Source organism: Tenrec ecaudatus, chromosome 14 (assembly GCF_050624435.1).
Source record: "Tenrec ecaudatus isolate mTenEca1 chromosome 14, mTenEca1.hap1, whole genome shotgun sequence".
Classification (NCBI taxonomy): Eukaryota; Metazoa; Chordata; class Mammalia; order Afrosoricida; family Tenrecidae; genus Tenrec; species Tenrec ecaudatus.
The window spans coordinates 10,143,713-10,164,422 of NC_134543.1; the positions used below are offsets into that span (position 1 = coordinate 10,143,713).

At 55.5% G+C, this 20,710-nt stretch overlaps 1 protein-coding gene across 2 annotated transcripts in view; it reads left to right on the plus strand.

Annotated features, from left to right (window-relative positions):
- The first annotated feature begins 301 nt into the window (after positions 1 to 301).
- Positions 302 to 20,710, plus strand: part of ASB2 (ankyrin repeat and SOCS box containing 2) — a 39,807-nt gene continuing 19,398 nt past the window's right edge. For both annotated transcript variants that reach the window (XM_075531358.1, XM_075531359.1), the window contains exons 1-2: positions 302 to 607; positions 11,422 to 11,699. In XM_075531358.1, the coding sequence (XP_075387473.1) occupies positions 11,494 to 11,699 (206 nt within the window). In that variant the 5' untranslated portion in view covers positions 302 to 607; positions 11,422 to 11,493. The remainder of the gene's footprint in view (positions 608 to 11,421; positions 11,700 to 20,710) is intronic.

Here is a 20,710-nt window from a genome sequence, read left to right on the forward strand (position 1 = left end):
TCGCCATTGTTCTCCCTGCCCTCCCCGCCACCCATCTCTCTATTCTCTTCTTTGTCTCCATCTCTCTCACCCCACCCCTTTCTTCTTTCTTCCCTCCACCTCTTCCTTTGCTTTCTCCTCTCCCTCCATCTCTGCCCCCCCCCCACTCCATCTCTTACCCTTAGTGCCTCTCCCAGGCTTTCCTGTCCTGACACCCTCCCTCTCCCCCCTGGGCCCTTCCAGAAACATACCCATATATGGCCTGTGTGTCAAGGACCGCTGATGATGGCGTCATGGGGGTGGGGGGGGTGTCAGCATCGAGGCTCAGCTCCAAGATGCTCCCTGAAGTGAGAGCCGGTCTTGGGTGCACCGGGAACGGAAGCCAGAGCCAGGGCTGCTGCTTCCCCGGGCTGAATTCACACAGGAAATCTGAGACACACAACATCTTATAGTCTGGCTTGCCATCCCTGGTCATGCGGTGGGCCCAAAATAAACTCCCGGCTTCAAAGGCGAGTGTTTGTGAGCTGCCTGGCAGTGTGACTGGGACCCAGAGAAGGCCGGGGCCTGGGCTGCCCGGAGACACTCCTCCCATCCCCCTGAGGCGTGCCCTGGTCTCAGAGCCCACCAGGTAATGCATGCTTTCACTTTCACTTCTCATAGGATGAAGCCAGCTCTGGCTGGTGGGATGCACCACCACCCCCTCCCAGGCAAGCCCCTCTTGCCTCTTCTTCTTGCTCCTCTGCTCCTGAGGTCCGGTGCCTTCTACTCCAGAGGGACAGGGGCTCAGGGACTCGCAGGGGCTTGTCCGTTCTCGGGCTGTGCGTCTCAGCACGGACACGCCTAGGGCACTTAGGGTTACAGACAAAGGGCTCTCAGAGATGCTCCCAGATGTCCCCATGCTGGGGAGCTTCAAGCGGGCATCGGAGAAGTGCTCACATGTAGGGGAAACTGAGGAGGGGGCACAGCAACCAAGGTGCCGGGGGATGTTACCTGTGGGCGGTTTGTGTACACATAAGCGCATTAGCACGGAGGACAGGCTGAGGCACAGGACAGGTGAAAGCAGGAGCTTTGTCCAGCCAGTTCTGGAAGGAGGGAAGCCAGTCCTGCCCTGGGCAGAGGGGCAGCTGGAGCAAAGACAGGGGGCTGGACCAGGTCTTCAGGCGGGGGCGATGGACAGTGCAGGCAGGCTGCTTGAAGGGGGGCAGGGTGGCAAATGTGGGTGAAACCCAAAGGGGAACTGGAGGGGATTAGGGCTCCTCTGCCTGATGAGATGGCTTCTGAGCAGAGGAGGGGCCCGCCCAGCTTTGACTTCATCGGGAAGCCTGCAGATGGGTGAGGGCCCAGAAGGCAGGCAGCCCTTGGTGAGGTACAGAAACTGAGGAAGGCAGGGCAGGGCCTACTAAGACCCCCACCCTGGGTACAGGATAGACAAGCAGACTCTGAGGGAGCTCATGGCCTCCCAGGCCCACCAAGCTGGGTCATGGCCCTGGACTCCTGGCAGCAGAGGCCCGGCCGGCCGTCAGTGACAGACACTCATCTCTTCCAAAACACTCGATGGGCCCTGACAGCTGGTGATAGCTCTGTTTACCCCACAGCCACCAAGAGCTTACATCACCATGCTGCACAAACAGGCCTGGCCCGGGCGCCCTGCAGGGCCACCCTCCCTCCTCTTCCCTGGGCCGGGGGCCCAGTCGTGACTTCATGGTGACTTGGGAACAGTCAGCACCCCCAGGGAGCCCTTCCCACGAGCCAGGCACAGGCTGGGGCTCAGGGTGCTTGCTCTCACCGACTCCTTTCAGGGGGTTGCTTAGGCCCATTACCCAGATGTAGAAACTGAGGTCAGAGAGTTCTAGGCATCCACTCAGTGCTGTGGACGGAGGAGGTACTGCGCAGTCGGCTGACTGCCAGGCTCATGTGCTTCGGATGTGTCGTCAGGTGGAACCAGTCCCTGGAGGAAGACCTGGTGCTCCGTGAAAGGGGAGGGGCAGAGAAAGAGGAGACCCTGGATGAGATGGACTGACGGGATAGCTTCAACAATGCATGGCCCAGGCCTAGGCGGTGTGTGGTTCTGTGGGGCAAGGGGTCACCATGACTCAGAAATGCTTGGACGATCAACAGCGGCAATGTCCATGCCTCCCCCAACCCCGCCCACTACACACACACACACACACACACACACGCTGTGATAAGCTTAGGACACAGGTCCCTGGCACAGCTAAGGCATCCTAAGGTGCCCGTGTATTGTAGCCCCAACGAGTCTCTGTGTCCCCTGCAGGCCAGGAGAGGCCAGATCCTGTCTTCTCATTCCTTGGCCTCTTGGAATCTGCAGGGCCTTAGCAAAACCTTTTAAGACTCTGGGGGCCAGGTCTGGCAGCAGGGAGATGGTGCCCATACAAAAACCGGTTCATCCCACACACGAGGAGTTTGGAGACAAAGACCCAGAGGGCCAGAGCAAGGAGAGGGGAGAGAGAACAAGATTGAAATAGAGGCAGGTGGCAGAGGGGGTTGGGAACCCCAGAGGGAGAGGGCAGTCTGGAAGGAATCCCAGTGATCCATTGTTGTTGTGAGTTGCCTGGGGGTTGATCTTGATTCTGATTCACTGCAGAGGGTGCAGGGTAGGGGTGGGGTGGGGGTGAAGTGGGATTTGCAAGGCTCTGACCTTCCAGATGCCCATCACCAAGCCCATCTTCCAGGCAAGTGTCCTAGATAGGTTCTCACAGCCAACTTTCCAGCATTTCGACATGTGCACCCACAGAGGCTCTGGGTATGATTTCAATGGCAGGATTCCCAGCTGGTCCTGGGACCTGGATTTCGGGGGCTCTAGGGGCCACTTCCTGTGCCCTGCAGGCCTTGCAGCTTTGCAGTCTGGGACCAGAACTTCCAGAAGCAGGGCCAAGATGCCCATGGGACAGACAGCGCTTAGCTACAGAAATGGTGGAGGAGGGGCGAGGCTGCAGCTGTTGGAGGCTGAGATCACATTAGGCTGAGATCACCCACCTGCCTCCTCCTGGGTGGGTGGGTGACAGAGGCTGGCATGGTGGAGCCCTGAGCAGAAGCGGAGGCACCCCTGGACTACCGTGCCCCACTGGACCTGGGCTGGCCTCAGTCAAAGGGGCTGGCTGGGACAGAGAGCAAGGTGAAGGGGAGAGTGGGGCTCATCTTCCTTCCCAGGCTCTGGCTCCCCATGTCTCACCCTGGGAAAGCCTGGCGGGTGGGTGGGGGGTGGCTGGCTGGCCAGGACCCCTGAGGATGCCCGGGAGGTGCCAGCCACGGCTCCCCCTTTGCCCACAGCTGTGCAGAGAAGGCCTTGACCATTAGCTCTAAGAGGAAGGGGAGCTGCCCCCCCCGCCCAGGCTGAGTCTCGTGAAACTACAAATAGAAATGAGTCCCCACCAGGGAAGGGTCCAGGCTCCCCGCCATCCCCATGCCCCCTACACACACTCTCTGTACCACTGGCTGCGTGCCCAGGGTTGTGTCCACACGTCATGCACCGTCTGAGGGATCCGGGTGTGTGCCAGAGCGAGGCTTCACTGACTGCTTTTGCAGCATTCGATGGCCAGCCCGTTCTTGTGAGGCACTTCTCTGTGGACTAGAACCACGACCTTTTGAGTGGTAGCTAGCGCCTTAACTAACCATTGAAACTATTGGGAGTCAAGGTTTGGGATATGGCAGAGAGGGTAAGAGAGGCGCTCCCTGGAGATCCCCGTCTCTTCCCGCTCCAGGCAGGCCGTGGCTGGGGCAGCCCTGAGTACAGCTCCCTCCGCAGGGCCCTGGCTCCCAGGGTGAGAGCTAGCAGGTGGCTGCTGCCTCTGGGGAAGGGCTATTTTTTATCTCTGTCAGCCTCTCGAGAGCACCTACCCCACTCCCCTCTCGCCCCCAGCCTGAGGTGCTGCCTCCCCTATAGGATCCAGGCCCAGAGGAAAATGATCAGAGATCACCATGAGCAGCACAAAGATGCCAGGGAACCGAGACCCCCAGAGAGACAGAACCTCACCCAGTCTCACTCCCAGCCCCCATCAAACGGGTCCTCTTCTGGGCCCATCTTGTTGTCAAGTGCTGGCGAGTGGGTTCCCACTCACAGGGACCCTGTGCGCAACACAACCAAACACAGCCCAGCCCTGTGCCGTCCTCTCGAAGGTTCTTCCGTCTAAGCCCAGGGTTGCAGCCACTGTGTCAACCCATCTCCTGAAGGCCTTCCTCTCTGTCGCTGCCACCCACGTTACCAAACATGAAGTCCTTCAGATAGCCTGAAGGTCTGGTGTCTCCTGATAACACGTCCAAGGTCCGTGAGACCAAGGCCTCTGTCCTTGCCGCTAAGGAGCCCTCTGGCTGTACTTCTTCCGAGACAGGTCCGTCTGTTGTTTTGACGGCTCCTGGTGCTCTCCAACCTCAACGCGTCACCCCTCCTCTCTTCCCGACTCAGCGCCCAACTCTCACACGCAGAGGAGGCCATTGGAAGCACCACGGCCAGGGCCACGCACTCCTTAGTCCTCCAAGGCACATCCCTGCTTCCCGGCACTTTGAGGGGCGGAAGTGGGTTGTGTGATGGCTCCCCATGAGCATGGATTGGGGATCCGAGCAAGATGAAATCCTGGGCAACTTCAATCCTTACTTGTTGGTCATCATGGCGCCTTTGGGGGTTTAGAGCACAGCTAAGCTAAGTAGCCACTAGGTTGTAGAAGCTTTAGCACTGGAAGAACCCCTGGAAACCTCCTAGCTCCAACCGCTGACCTGAGAGGGCCATGGACTTGACCTGGGTCACAGCACAGAGGTCACAGCACAGAGAGGCTGGCCCAGGTCTCTGATTCTCATCTAATGCTCTTCCCCTAGGCCGCCACCTCAGGGAGGGCGCCCCAAGGCCAGCTAGAGACTGGGTACCTGCCCTACCAGTCATGTTAGTGCCATGGGCACTGAGCCCCTGACTTGGCCTTGTGTGTGTGTGTGTGTGTTGGAGGTGCTCAGAGGGCCACTTCTGCCGCTGGGCATAGCTCCTCCCACCTATTACAGGCAGACCTGCCTAACCCACCTGGCAGAGATCCCAGCCATACAGGTAGGTGCAAAGGAGGGAGCGGGCCTGGGGCTCCCACCTGGCTGTACAATTGTCCCCTGCCCAGGACAGGAGGGCCAGCACCCATGCTATCAGCTGCTCCAGCCACTTAACCAGGACCTGAGAAAGCAAGAGACAGAGTTGGGACAAGGGCCCAAGTGTCTCTGTTCCCAGCCTCGAGCTCTTTTCACCGCAAACAGACCTGACCCTGCTGACCCAGAAAACAGCATCCCCAGTGTCGGCACCCAGTGATCTCAGGGCCAGGGCCCCCCTTTTCCCCTGGTCCCGGTGCCCAGGAACACAGAGTGACTGCTGACAGAGGGATCCAGGGCTGCAGTTCCGGGGACTTTCGAATCTCTATGGAAACCTTGAACACTGCGGTGCTGGCCCAGCCCAAGAGCTTGTGGCCCATTTATCCGGCGAAGGACCCAGCCTTGGGGATTTTTCCAAGGCTTTTGGCCCAGCCAACAAACCACCAGTGAAGACGCTTCTGGATCGTATCCTGGAAGAAGCAACCCTCCTGAGTGAAATCACGACTCTTTCCTCCTTACTTCACCAGTGGCTGGTTCTGTGTCTCAGCAACACAAACCACTCAGACGACCTACCATTCACTTTGTCAGGTTCAGCTCAACATGGTCGCCTCATGGTCACAAGGTGGCTGTCATGGCTCAAAGCCTCAAAACCTCTGAGCATCACAGGATGGTGTGAGCGAGGAGCAAGGATTCCTCTCATTGCTCTTCCAGGAGAGAGGAAGGTTTTTCTTTGTTTGATTTTTGAGGCACAGCCAGCAGACTTTCCCTTTGGAAACAAAGTCGGGCTTAGTCACTTGCTAGCCTAGTCGCTGGCCACAGGGTTGGGACTGTCCCAACGGGCTTGACTTATCATGATGCATGGGGCAGGGCATGCAACATACGATTACCTGCCCAGAGGCAGGTACTCCTGGTGAGGCAGATAGGGAAGGGATGTTGGGTGGGTCAGCAAAGGGGTCTCTCATGACTGCTGATGGGGGAGATAGTTCATCACCCTGAAGTGAGCTTTAACTGGGCCTTCCACTTGAACGAAGCACGGGCCTCAGGAAAGGGTCCGCCGCCTGAATGCCAATCTCCCCCCACAAGTTCCAGGAGCAGATGATCTCCTGGAGGTATCTAGGTGGGCTTCCCAGAAAAGGAGGGTCTGACTCTAACAGGGAAGTGGGCCATAGGAGGCTGGCGTATAAAATTGTCAAATTGATGCAACTTGACCTTCTGGGGTTGGCTTCTCTCAGCGAGGACTTCAAGGAGCGAACATCAGTGTTGTTGTAAATAGTGACCTCATTTGTCTCTGTGGTTGACTGTTGTGTCAGTCCAGGCAGACTAGAAAAACAAATCCAGAGACACTCATATGTGTGCAAGAGAGAGTTTTATATCCAAGAATAATTGTATATTAAGAAAACATCCCAGATCAAGTCCACAAGTCTGTTATTAGCCCGTATGTCCAATACTAGTCCATAAAGTCCTCTTTAGATGCACACAGCACACGCAGTGACACCAAATGCAGGAAGATCACAGGCCAGTGGGTGGAAAGTCTGTGGATCCAGTGGCGGTAGAAGCATCTCAGCACTGGTGTGGGTCTCCATGTGGCTCCTCCAGCTCCTCTGGCTCCATCAGTGTAGCTCCATGTGGCTTGTCAACAGGAATGTCAAGTAGAGAGAGTGTGTCCTGCCTCTAGGGAGGAAGAAGAAGTTCCCAGAATCCTCATGAGAAGGACATGCCCACGGGGAGGGATCAATTGGGCTGTGACCCGATTGCCAGGCTAGACTCCGCCCCTTTGCTCAGGTCGACAGATTATGTAACTTCCACAACTGTTCTCAAACTTTATCCCATTTGAATCGTGTATATATATGTGTGTGTGTGTTCTCAGTGCTCTGGTGTCTCTTGCTCAATACTGGTGGTGTTCCCTCTGCTGCTTTGTGTACGTGGGGTTTGTTCATTTCATCGGTGCCTGCTGTCTACCCTGTGCAAGGCCTTTTTAAAGTACTGAGAAGCCAGGATGTGACTTGGAGGACTCAGGTGTGCCTGACCCAAGCCACGGTCTTTTCAATCCCTTTCCGTGCATGTGAAAGATGGACATTGAACAAGGAAGACCGAAGAAGAGTCGATGTGCTGGGGAAGAGTGTTTAAGTACCATGGACTGCGCTCTTAGAAGAAGAATGGTCCTTAGAGGCAAGGTTGGTGAGACTTCTCAAGTACTCTGGACATATGATCAGGATGGACCAGGCTCTGGAAAGACATCAAACTGAACCGACTGCCGTAGAGTCAGTGCTGACTCCCAGCAGCCCCCGATGGGTTTCTGAGACTGTAACTGTTGCCTGGAGTGGAAGCCCAGCCTTTCTTCCATGAAGCTGCTGGTGGTTTCAAGCTGCCAACCATGCACATCTCAGCCCAGTGTCCAACCACTACACCATCAGAGTTCCCTTGGCAAAGCAGAGGGGCAGCACAGAAGAGGAAGACTGAACGAGGTGGAGAGACCCCGTGGCTGTAACCATGGGTTCCAACGTGAGAGCATCTGTGAGGCTGGCGCAGGGTCTGCGGTGTTCTGTTCTGCTCTCCATCAGATTGCCGTGACTCAGAACCAGCTGGATGGCACCTAGCACCACCAGCAGCCACGCCACCCCGGGCACAGGCCACGGGGGTTCCTTGACTCCATTGGACCGTCGCAGGGGCCTGTGGGTTGTTTCCAGCTGGGTTTGTTGTGAACAGCATTGCTGTGGATAATCTCGCACTTGGTATACGTTTGTCTCTGGCATAGAATTGGGAGTGGAATTTCTAGGTCATCGGACATGTGAATTTCTGCTTTAGCAAATACCATCAATTTTCCAGAGTGGTTTTTACCAATTTCACACTGCTCCCGGTGGTGGTGAGAATTCTGGTCACCACCCATGCTCTCCCATGCTAGGTTTTTTCCGTCTCGTGTTGAAGTCATCTGAGTGTGTGCAGGGGCCTGGTGGCCTGGAGTTAGCGACCTCAGCTGCCCACTGAGATGCCAGTGGTTTGAGGCCAGAAGGTACTCTGTGGAGAAGAGGGTGGCAGTGGGCTTAGGATCTGCAGCCTTGGGAAGCCTGTGAGTCAGTCCTACTCTGCCCTACAGGGTTACCAAGGACAGGAACTGATTGACAGCAGGGTGTTTGGCTGGATTTGGAGGGTGTAGTGTTTTGCCTTGGTGTGTTCATTTGCATTTCCCCAAGCAGCGACGAGGTCACATGCCTTTGTACTTGCTATTGGCCCTCTGGAGAGCCTGTTGGTGAGGCTTACAGTCTGGTCTTTTGGGCATCAGCTAACTAGGGGATGCTGCATTCCAACAAGGCCCCATCAGTAACCATCTTGTGCTTAGGTGGATGGTAGATGTTACTGCCCCACTGTCTATCCTTGGCTGGGAGACTCACCACCTCTAGGCTGGAGGCCTTGCTGGGCTGGTGTGTTAATCAGGTAGACTAGAGAAACAAATTCATAGACACTCATATGTGTATAGGAAGGAGCTTTATATAAAGAGCAATTGTGTATTGAGGAAACATCCCCGCCCAGTCCAGATCAAGTCCATAAGTCTGATATTAGCCCATATGTCCAGTACCAGTCTATAAATTCCTCTTCAGACTCATGCAACACATGCAATGACAAAGAATGCAGGGAGATCACAGGCCGGTGGGTGGATTGTAGATCCAGTGGTAGTTGAAGCATCTCAGCACTAGTGTGGGTCTCCACATGGCTTCTTCAGCTCTAAGGCTCTGGCTGCTACCAGCATAGCTCCAGGTGGCTTGTCATCAGGAATGTCTCCCAGGGAGTGAGCGTGTGTTCCGCCTCCAGTGAGTTATTTATCTCCTTAGCACCTCCAAATGAGGTCATCAAGCTGCAACCTGATCAACAGGCTAAACTCACCCCATTCACTCTTAACAGTCCCAAACTGACAACAGATTATGTAAGTACCACAGCTGGGTTCTCCAGGCAGGGTGGGCTCAAGTTGTGCCACTTTGGAGCTTTGGAGGAAGACCCAGGGACTCCAGGAGGGAGAGCTTCTTTCTGGACAATGGCTGAAGACCAAGAGCAAGGCCCACTGAGCAGGCCCGTGTCAAATCTCAGCCTGCATCACGGCCACCAACACCCACTAGCCAGAGCCAGGGGCATGGCCAAACCCCACGTCAACAGGGGAGGTTGCCTCCAGGAGTGCAGGCTGGGAGCGGACATTTCCCAACAAACTTAATTACAGCACTTTTTTTGGGGAGGGTGCTGTGTTGGACAGGGTTCTCTAGAGAGACAAACCAGATGACTGGTAATTATATATAAATATATTCATAAAGATAGATATATAATACAAGAAATGAACCGTTAACTTATATACAGATAGATAATACAAGAAATTAACAGTTAAATTATAAAGCAGTGAGACACTAGCAGTCCTCTAAGGCTTGAGAGCCGCCAGTTGCCAGTCCCTTTCTGTAGAGAGAGGTGGGTTATATAAACCCAGGCAGCAAACAGCAAGGCAAGTCACCAAATGTCACTAACTGTCGGTCCCCAGCTCCAGAGACGAACATTCCAATCCTGTGGGATTAACGGGACCTCAATTTACAGCGACACAGTCCACAGGCTAGGCATCCCACAGGTAGTGTACCCCTTTAAATTGAGGCACAGAACAAGCAAGGAGAGGCTCACTGAGCCATTTATCCCTGCACCCTTCAATTAATCCTACTTGTGTTTATCGGCCAGGCTGGCACAATAAACTATCACAGGTGCTAATCAAAAACTTCCGATGACAGAACCAGTGACTCACAGGCACACAATTCACCGGCCCATTTAAGCAAAGCAAAAACTAGACTTCTCTGAGCTTCCTTCCTCCCCCTCCCCTCCCCCCGCAAGGTAGTTAATGCCGCCAAAGTCTGTTATTCAAGGAAAGTCTCTGAAATGAACAGGTCAGAGTCTTTTAATGACTGGGTTTGCCATCTCAAGTAGTGGGCCTGCGCCTGAGCCACGAGTCTCCTGGGTTGGCCCCAGCATGTGTCCACATGTCGGGAAGTGGAAGCAGGCCAGGGGAGGGTGCTGCTGGGTGACTGGGTGGAAGAGTTGCAGGCACTGCTGTGTAAGCTCTCAGAGGGCAGGGTGCTTTGTCTGTGGGGATCATTGCTGCCTTTTCAGGGCTCACAAGAGCAGGTGACACAGAGCAGGTGTTCAACATATACCTGGTCGGCTCACAGGCTTCTGCATAAGTGAATGCATAAGGGGCTGTCTGGAGAGGGCAAGTTAGTGTGTGGTTAGTTGGTTGGTTGGATGGATGGATGGATGGATGATGGAAGAATGGATGGATGGATGCATGGATGGGGGATGATGCATGGGTGCATGGATACGTGGGGGAATGGATGAGAGGAGGGGTGGATGTGTAGAGAGATGGGTGAAGGGATGAGGAAGGATAAGTTGATGGCCAGAAGGTTGGATGTAAAATCGATGGATACATTAGTGGGTGGGTGGATGGATGGAAAGAATGGTTCGATGGGTGAGTGGACTGGTGAATTGCTGAGAAAAGGATGGAGAGCTACAAGGATGAGCAAATGGGTGGATGGATAAGTCGATGACTAGGTGGGTGGGTGGATCCTGTGGCCAACGCATGAATACAAGAATGAATGTGCTGGAAGAAACACACCGACCTGTGTGACCACAAGCTGTCAAAGGGATCAGGTATCAAGCATCAAGGAACAAAAAATCATATCATTGAAAATGTGGTGAGTGCAGAGTGGAGACTCAAAGCCCATTGGTAGCCAACCGGACACCCCTTACTGAAGGGTTGTGGGGAGGAGATGAACCAGGCAGGGTGCAGGCTCCCCTCCCACTATCATGATCCCAATTCTACCTTACAAATCTGGCTAGACCAGAGGATGTACATTGGTACAGATAGCAACTGGAAATACAGGGAATCCAGGACAGATGACTCCTCCAGGACCAGTGGTGAGAGTGGCGATGCCTGGAGGGTGGAGATAATTTAGGGTAGAAAGGGGTAAATTGATTATAAGAATATACATATAGCCTCCTCCCTGGGGGAGGGACAGCAGAGAATAAGGCGGGGGAAGACATCAGACAGTGTAATATATGACAAAATAATAATAATTTATGAATGATGGGTTCATGAGGTAGGGGGGAGTGGGGAGGGAGGGGGAATATGAGCAGCAGATATTAAGGGCTCAAGTAGAAGGCAAATGTTTTGAGAATGATGATGGCAACAAATGTACATATGTGCTTGACACAAGGAATGTATGTATGGTTGTGATAAGAATTGTACGAGCCCCCAATAAAATGATTTTTTTAAAAGGAATGAATGTGTTCATTGCTAAATGCACAAAGCCATTAGTGACCAGGATGCTTTTAATCTCCTCACAGGCCTTTCTGCATTGCTGCCTCCTGCCCCCATGCTGAGCGTCTCCCCTGAAGCCCGGGGTGACAGATACAGAGATGGCTACAGAGATCAGCGCCCCGGGCAGACAGTGTGCCATCGGGCACGAGGAGTACAGCCTGTACAGCAGCCTCAGCGAGGACGAGCTGCTACAGATGGCCATTGAGCAGAGCCTGGCCGACAAGACGCGAGGCCCCACCACGGCCGAGGCCACCATGGCCGCTCGAGCCAACCGCCCACCCGCCCATTTCCACCCGTGGACCAGGTGAGTGAAGCGAGGTGGAGGAGGAGAGCGGGGCATCAGGTCTCTGTTCTCTGGGCCTCCACACGGGGCAGGTCCCAGTCCCTGTTAATCCAACACCAAGCTATCCCAGGACCTCGGATGTGCCGGAGCATCTTTGTGATTTGTACTGATAATCGATCGACCAGCTGGACTGAGCTCAGACTGCATGGTGAGGTTTGCAGGCCAAAGTCTCCCTGCCACTGAGTTGATTCAGACTCACAGCGATCCTATAGGACCCCCATGTGTTTCTGAGATTGTAAATCTTTGTGGGCATAGAAAGCCTCGTCTTTCTCCTGAGGTTGGGTGTGTGGGCTTGAACCATGGACTTTTCAGTTAGCCCCCCAAGGTGTGACCCACTATGCCACCAGGGCTCCTGCTGCGAGTGTCCTCATTTAATGCTCGGAAGCCCCTTCAGACGACCACTAGACCTTCAGATGGGCACTAGGCCATCCTCTCCATTTACAGACCAGGAAACAGAAGCTCAAGGAGGCCAAGACACTCTGCCAAGGTCACACAACTCGAGGGTGGTGGTGCAGAGGTTAGAGTCTTACAACCCAGGCTTTTAGGTTTGAAGGAGGTGGGGCTGATAGTTTCAGTCCCTCAGGTGCTTCCCGCTTGAATTACGCAGTTTCCCCGGGAAACATGCCTGGGATGCACAGGGCATCTGTCCACTAAGTCCATCCTGCCCCTGCCCCAGGCTCCCTGCCTCAGCATCCCTCAGCACCCCAGGCCCAGGGCTCTTGAGAACAGCGCTGACCAGCAGAAATGAACCATTATCTGCAAACACGCTGGCATCTCCTCATTCCACCCCCAGCTGCCCCCAAGTCCGTTCTGATGCAAGGCCCCACCCCCCATACCCTGCTCCTTGGGATCTTCAGGGGTGGTTTTTGGGAAGCGGGCTGCCAGGCCTGTCTTCCGCAGCACCTCAGAGTGGATCCAATCTCCAGTGTTTGGGTTAACAGTCTCCTGGGCCATTTGTATCCCCCTCTCACTTCCTGCCTTTGAGTCGATGCTGACTCACAGCGGCCCCTATAGGACAGGGTAGAGCAGTGCCTTTGGATTTCCAAGGCGGTAAATCCTTGCAGGACCACAGAGTCATCCTTTCCCCCGAGGAGCAGGTGTTGGCTTGGAACTGCTGACCCTGCAGCAAGCAGCCCAGTCTGTAACCCGCTGTGCCAGTGGGGCTCCCTTACGACCCCCCCCCCCCAGGGGCTCCAAAACTGTCTGTTCATCTCATTTGTTGAAGTAAAAAGTAATAGGTGGAACTGAATTTTTCCAAACATGATAAGCAGAAGCTTCATTGCGAATCAGGGGAAGGCTTCCTGAGCCGTTGTGGGTTTTGCCCACAACTCACACGCACTGTTACAGGTCCCTGAGCACCACCCCACGACGTGACATCACAGGTCCCACTTCTTCCCGGTGCTTCTGTCCCCACGTTTCCTCCCCCCACCCCCTGGGCATGCTCCGTGGGCACACGCTACCCTTGAGCTCTCAGATGGCTGCTTGCTCTGTGATGTGCCCTCCTCCCTCCTGGGACAGTCCATTCCCCTTAGAGACCCGCTTATGGTTTGGCTGGTAAAACCAGCCATGGGGGCGAGACCAGCCAGTGATGGGGGTGAGGGGGCTCCCCCCAGAGTCTGGGAGGTTCCATTCATTTCTGTCCCACCAGTAAGCCTGGCCTTTTTTTTATGGTTTTGTGTTTTGTTCCGGGGGACTTAATTTTAATTAAGTCTAGTTAATTAGTCTATTTGATGAGCTGTAGCATGTGCAAAATATTGTTGTTTCTCTCGGTCTCTCTCACTGCCCCCGAGTGATACAGACTCACAGCGACCCGATAGGACAGGGTAAATGTGCCCCTGTTTGCTTCTGAGAATATAACTCTTTATGGGAGTAGACAGCTCCATCTTTCTTCCGAGTTGTGACTGGGAGGTTCTTTCTTTTACTTTTAAAGATCATTTTATTGGGGGCGCTTACAGCTCAGATAACAATCAATTGAATAACGTACATCAATTGAATCAACCATATTTGTACCTAGGTTGCCGACATTATTTTCTAAACGTGTACTTTCTATTTGAGCCCTGGCATCAGCTCCTCTTTGCCCCTGCCCTCCCCACCTCCCACAGCTGGTAGTTTCAGGCTGCTGCCCTTGCAGTCACCATCCACCGCCTGACCACTACCGCCAGGACTCCAGCTTCCAGGCGTGATCAAAGTGAAAAACCGTGACAAGATGTTTATGTCCTTTTGTTCCACATCATGTCTTTGACATCTTTGACATATAAAACCCCAAAGCCAACGTCACGGCCATCAAGTTGATGCCAACTCTCAGCGAGCCTGTAGGACAGGATGGAACTGCTCCTGTGGGTTTCTGAGCCTGTCACTCTTCACGGGAAGAGAAAGGCTCGCCTTTCTTCCATGCACGGAGCAGCTGGTGACTTCAAACGGCTGACCTTGCAGTTCTCAGCCCAACGCATAACCACCACCCTACCAGGGCTCGTATGTGATACGAGCTGGAAATAACAAAACCCGTTGCCGTGGAGTTGACTCTGACTCATTGGCTAGAGTTTTCACAGCCGTCAAAACTCATAGGAGCAGAACGTCCCTAGAGCTCAGGCCTGGGGGTCCCTTTCTTTGTAGGAAGTGGGGGCCACAGTGGTCATTGAGCGCTTCCTACTTAAATGCTTTTAAAATAAGATACTCATTTTAAGGAAAATGCTTTGAGTTAAAAAAAAAGTCAAAGTTGAGCCAAGGTCAAAGATATGGTGTTGCCCTGTGGTGTGGGATCAAACTGATGACCCTATGACCTTGAGCCAGCCACTTACCCCTCTCTGAGCCCCAGTTTCCTTCTCTGAGACTCGGAATTATTACGGCAGTCAAGGAGGAAGGTGGGAGAGGGGGTGCCCCAGGCCTGTCCCCTGAACCTACCTGGGGTCTTCCCAAGGGGCTTTGGCCCTTGGTGAGGCTGGACTCCTTCTGCCTAGCAGGCTAGACAAACACATGGGGGGCCCAGAGAACCTTCTGAATGGTTGGGCAACAGGAGGAGCTGGTGGATCTGGGACCCTTGGTTGCCCCTGGGGTGGGGGGGTGGGAGGGGTGTTCTGCAAACTAATCAGAAAGGGAAACCCAGAGCCGGAGCCAGGGTTTGTTCCTGTGGGGACCTCTGCACTCAGGTCAAACCACAGGTTCCTCTCTCTCACAGGGTTGAGATAAGGCATCCTCTCTGGGAAGGCACGCAGCTACACGTCATCAGGGCATCTGCAGGCTGCCCCTGCACAGGGGGAGCCGCTAAAGCCCCCCAAACCCCAGACACCAGAGCTGACCACCTCCTCCATGTAGGGGACAGCAGGTGGGCACCCCGTTTCTCCGGAGAAGTGACATGACTTATCCAAGGTCGGCTAACACCCAGGCCCTAGAGGAGCAGACTCTACATCTTTGGACTCTGGCTGTGACAGGAAGACCCCACAAGTTCAGTCCCGCCCCTTCCTCTCTGGGAGCACGCAGGGTTGGGCCCTGGGGGCAAGCAAAGGTCTTTCCTGTGGTTTCTACACAGAACTCTGATGCTCTTCCGCCACTACCCCACCCCCTCTTCACCTCCCCACCTCTTATCTCCCCTCTTATCTGCAGCTCCCAGGTGAATGTGAGCACTTCCCCTGGGGGTGGGGGGGAGTGATTATCAGTCTGCACCATGATCTCACTGAGCACGCACCCATGTCTCAGCTGAGGATCCCGCCTGCCCGTCCACTCGCAAGTGCAGACACGTCGCTGTCTCTGAAAACACCCCTTTCTGACCCCTCTCCACCTCTAAGCGGGGCTTGGCTCTCATTTCACACCCTGCCACCCACAGAGACTTGGGTGCCCAAAGATCCATCCACCTGTGCTCACCTTCCCAGACACCGTGGCCCAGGAAGGAGGGGGCCCTGCCATCAGCCTTGTTCGCATGGATCTCTGAGCAGCACAGTTCCCGCCAAAGGGCCACAAAGGTTCAGGTTCATTCACGCTCCCCACCCCACCCCATCCCCGGCCCGTGAGGATGACCTGGTCATCCAGCTCCTCATACAGGTAGATGCCAGCTCCTTGGGCTTTCTGACCACCCACTCCAGTTGGTGTCCCCCCACCCAACTGCCAACTTACTCTCTTGCCTTCATGGCTCTTAAAGCTGACAACTGGGAACAGTTTTTGTTCCCATCTGCTTCCTCGTTGCCTGGAAAGCTCCTTGAGGGCATGGGAAGCTCCTATCCGCCTCCCTGCAGAGCCCAGGGCCAGGGCCTCGACCACAAGCAGGGAAAAGTTAGAAGCGCCACAAGTGGATAGGAAAGTGGGTTTGGGGTTTAAATCCTTCTGCCATTTGCTGGCTGTGAGACCGCCCCCCCAATCCTCAGCTCTAAAATGGTGCTAACAGAGACTTGTCTTCCCCAGCCCCCCTCCCTACACATACACACACACACACACACACACACACACACACACACACATACACACTCACATCTCAGTGATCTTACTGGAAGTGACTGTGAGGAAGGACTTTGTGCAGCCTCCCTCACCATCTGCAACTTGGCCGGATTTCTCTGCTGCCCACTTTTGTGACTGCCTCTGCTTGTCAGACAAGCCAGGCAAGTGTGAGCTGGCCTCCTGAAACTGTCCCCAGCTACACTGTGACCTCCTTGGGGATGGTGTCCTTCCAGCCCAGTAAAGAGCCTGCATCTTTCTAGGGGTGCCTGCCGTGAAGGCTTTTAGGCAGACAAACGCACGCTGAAGCCGAGCCCGTGCTGTGGGAGCCTGAGTGTCATCAACTTGGGACCAATGTGGCCACTGTGGACATGAAGGCCCACATAGCCTTTGAGGACTCAGATGCACCTGACCCAAGCCGCCGTCTTTCCAATCACCCCTGTGCAATTGACTAAGGAAGAATGGATGCATGTGAATCCTGGTGCTGCTGAGGAATGCTGAAAGTCCCGCAGACTGCCTGCCAAGAGCTACCAAATCTGTGCAGCTGGAATCTGGGCGTCCTTGTCCTCGTCCAGAGGCGAGTATAGAGAGATTTTGTCTCGTGTCTCAGGAGAGACCCGTCCCTGGAGAAGGACACCCTGCTTGGTAAAGTGGAAGGGCGGTGAGCAAGAGGAAGGCCCTGGACAAGGTGGATGGGCAGTGTCTGTGGAGGACGACTGTGAGGATGGTGCAGGACCTGCAGGTGTGTCCTTCCGTTGTGCCCTGGGTCGCTACGACCTGACGGCACCTCACAACAACCACAACACCGCCGAAAGTCGTTGGGACCCTAGAAATCAGAGGCAGACCAGCCTCCCAAAGAAGACAGAAAATGTCCCTTCTGAAAGCCTTCTCTCCACCATTTCTCTCCCACTGCACGGCACTGTCACGGACGAAGCTGGAAACCCTCCTGAGGATGACTGGCCACCTTGTTCCTGGGACAGAGCTAGCTCTGTGTCCCACGGTAAAGCAGGGTCCTGCACCCCAGCTCCTCTGACTGGACCAGTGGAGCAGCCTCAGAAGGCTTGGTGCGCGTTACCTTCTTGAAACTTCTGCTTGTTATCTGTGGCTCCATGTCTAGGCAGACGGTGCAGGAAAGCAGGCTCCTCTTGAGTGCTCCTCCTGTCCTCACCTCGAACAACGGGGATAAGGGTCGTGGGGGGGGGGTGTCCCTGATGATAAATCAGCACAGCAATGGGCTTGATCCGGCTTCAGAGCAGTGGGGTGCAGGAAAGATTCACTTGCTCGAGGAGCTGGGTTTTGCAGAATGAAGAGGGGTGTGCCAAGCAGACTAGAGGATGCAAGCTTCCTGAAGCCTCAGTTTCCCCATCTCCCCCACAGAGTGCAGGGACAATTAAGCGGGCAGCTCTGTGCCCTGGGGTCTGACTGGTGGGGGGTGCCCAGTGAGCAGCAGCACGCAGCATGGGAGGGCGGGAAGCAGAAGTCCCTGCTGCAGCGTGGGAGCAGACAGTTTCTCAGCACGCTGCAGGGCTGGGGGCTGGGTTTATTCCACAGTTGCTTCTCCGCCCTACCCAAGATGGGGGCGAGGGGCTGTTTCTCTGTTTCTCCAGCCCTTGAGGTTGTGGCACAAGTCTCACCCCCAGAGCTAACCCCCTGTCCCCCTGCGGAGACATTTGCTTGTTTGGCCCTGCTTTGTCCCCAAGTGCTTTCTTCATGAAGTGCCTGGCGTCCCCCAGTGGGCTGGGCACTATACCCATGTTACCCTCGGGCTGCCCAGGGCTGGCCTGGGAGCAGAGAGGGACAGAATCTGGCCTACAGAGCAGGCACCGAGAACACGCTCCTGATTGGCAACTTCTTTTTCTATAAATAAGATGCCTGCTCCAGGTCCCATCACCTCTTTTCCGAGCTAGCCGGCCGTCCGATGGACAAGCAGCCTGTCTGCTGGCTTGGGCCCCTCCACAAGCCCCACCCGAGCTCCAGGGTGGGTGTTGGTGACTCCGGTTTGACTCCCGGCTGGTACACCTCATGCACAGCCTGGCTGTGAGTGGAGACCTGCACCTTGCTGTGATGCTGAACATGTTTCTGTGGAACCTTCAGACTGAAATGGACCAGGAAGAAAGGCCTGGCAGCCCACTTCCGCCCCAGATCTTCCCATCATGCACAAAACCCAGAGGTCCCCCCTTGGGCCTCATCTAAGTCATGACCTGAACCCACAGCCAGCCAGCTGGGCCTCTCATTTCTGGTGATTCAGCCTGGGAAGTCCCCAGCTGGGGCCCTTGGGGGAAGTAGACTTTCCATCTTTGATCAGAAAGACCGAGGAGGGGGGTGGCTGTCTCCTACAGCTCAGCCACTGTCAGCAGTCACCCTACTGGGTCCCCAAATCAAATGAACGCACCCTGCTCTTCATGTTCCTGGGACCGGCCCTCCTGCTCCCACATGTGGCCACTCAGTCATTTGGGGCCCTCACCTGCATACCTGTGCGCACCCTCAGGCCAATAAAACAAGACCTTCGCCTGGCTCTAGCCCCAGCCCCAGCCCCAGCCCCAGCCCCTGCCCCTGCCCCTGCCCCTGCCCCAGCTCGTCTTTGCCATCTCCAACTCATCCCGCGCTTGCTCGTTTGCGCACTGGGTACACCACAGGCCTGCACTGACTTTGTGAAGGCCTCTCTGCTCGGACAGCTTCACTGCCGCTGATGCTGTGGCTACACTGTCTGAGACGGGCCCTAGCTCGGGGGCAGGAGGGCTGAGAGAGGGCCCCACCACGGCAGCAGGGCTCAGGGGTCCATGCAAGAGACCCTAGGTTCCTTCCCGGCCGACACACCGTCTCCGCATCAACCTCCCACCTGTCAGTGAAGGGCTGTGTGTGGCTGCAGTGAGCAGGCTTCAGCCAAGGCTCTAGAACAGGGGTGCGCAGACTTTGGAGACGGAGGTGCCAGAACTGTCCCACACAACCCTTTAGCGATTCTTCAAGCGCTGACACTATGTCCTGACAAACAAATGAAGTCCCACGGTCTTCGGAGCCGCCTAGACGTGCCGAAGGGGCCACGGAGGATTCACGAGCTGCAGTTTGCCAACCCAGCTCTGCACTGAAACAGACGAGGAGGAAAGACCTGTCGGTCTAGACCCTCCACGGAGACCCGATGGAGCCCAACAGTCGGATTCAAAACAGACCCCAGGACGCGCTCGCTCTGCTGAGCTCCGGGTCACCGTGAGCCGGGGCCAATCCGGTGTCATCTATCCACACGGTTCCTTTAACTGAGCAGTCTGATACCGTGAGTGCCGGGGGCCCACGCGTGGCCAGCACCCAAGCCCCAAGAATCACAGGAGGAAAAGATCCCAAGCTTTTGCGAAGGCTGCAGGCCTGGTGAGCATGCAGGATGACTGGCCAGGCCTGGCCTTGTCTCTGCCGGCACGCTTCCCCCACTGGGACAGAGCTGGCGACGCAGGGGAAAGTGAGCTTCAGGCCCCAGGGCAGAAGGGCTGCCTGGTCTGCGCCCCCACCCCCACCCCAGCTGTGTCTGTTCCCTGCTGATTTCCCACAAGGTCACTTCTGTACACACCCCAAAGCTATAAACGCAGCCAGGAGGCCCCTGGACAGCTCCTACCCCCACCCCCACTTTACAAAGGGTGGCAAGGAAACCCCCAGGGCTTGAACCAAGGCTCAGGCCTGTGAGTGTGGGGGGAGTATCAGGGGGCTAGGGAGGCAGGAGGATCTGTACTTCCATTGGACTGAACACTGTCGGGGCCCCAGGTCTGCATCCGTGTGCTCTCCTACCAGTGCCCGGGGCTCCTGACAGCTCCCTACCCACTCTGGGCCTCAGTATCCTCAATGGCGGAAGGCCAGCGGCATCAGTGGGCAGGGGTGTCCTGCCTGACCTTGAGCCCTCAGTGGCGGGAGCAGTGGCCATGCAGCCACTCACACTGAGATTCACAGAAACAAGGACCCGGGTGTTCCTGTCTCTCTCTGCTGCACTGCCAGCCGCTGCCCTCTGAAACCAACAAGACGAACTCCCTGCCACCTAGTCAGCATTGACTCACAGACACCCTGCAGAACAGGGAAGACCTGCCCTTGTGAGTTTTGGAGACTGTAAGTCTTCACAGAAGTAGCAAGCACGTCTTTGTCCTGAGGGGCGGCTGGTGGTCTTGAACTGTGGACCGTCCTCGGGTGGACCTTGAGGGTCACAGCCCAATGTGTAACCACTATGCCACCAGGGCTCCTGGTCTGGGTCTCCAAAGTGGCTGTAAATCTGTACTTTCCAACCTGTCATGGGAGCATGTGCATCCTTTGAGGGTCACCACTCCAGCACCTCTGCCCCTCAGGTGATGCCCTCCGGCTCCATAGGGTCCTCCAGAGGCTGGCACAACAGCCTGAGGAGGTGGGCACAGCCACAGTGCCCGAGAGGCGCAGTGGCAGATGAAAGAGCATTGGTGTTGGGCACCTGTCTCTGTGGACAACGCCATCCACTGCACCACCCTGCTGCCACCCCCAAGCCCTGGGCAGGGGCTGTACTCCTGGTCCTCTGCCAAGTGGGGTACAAAGTCTGCTTCAACTGC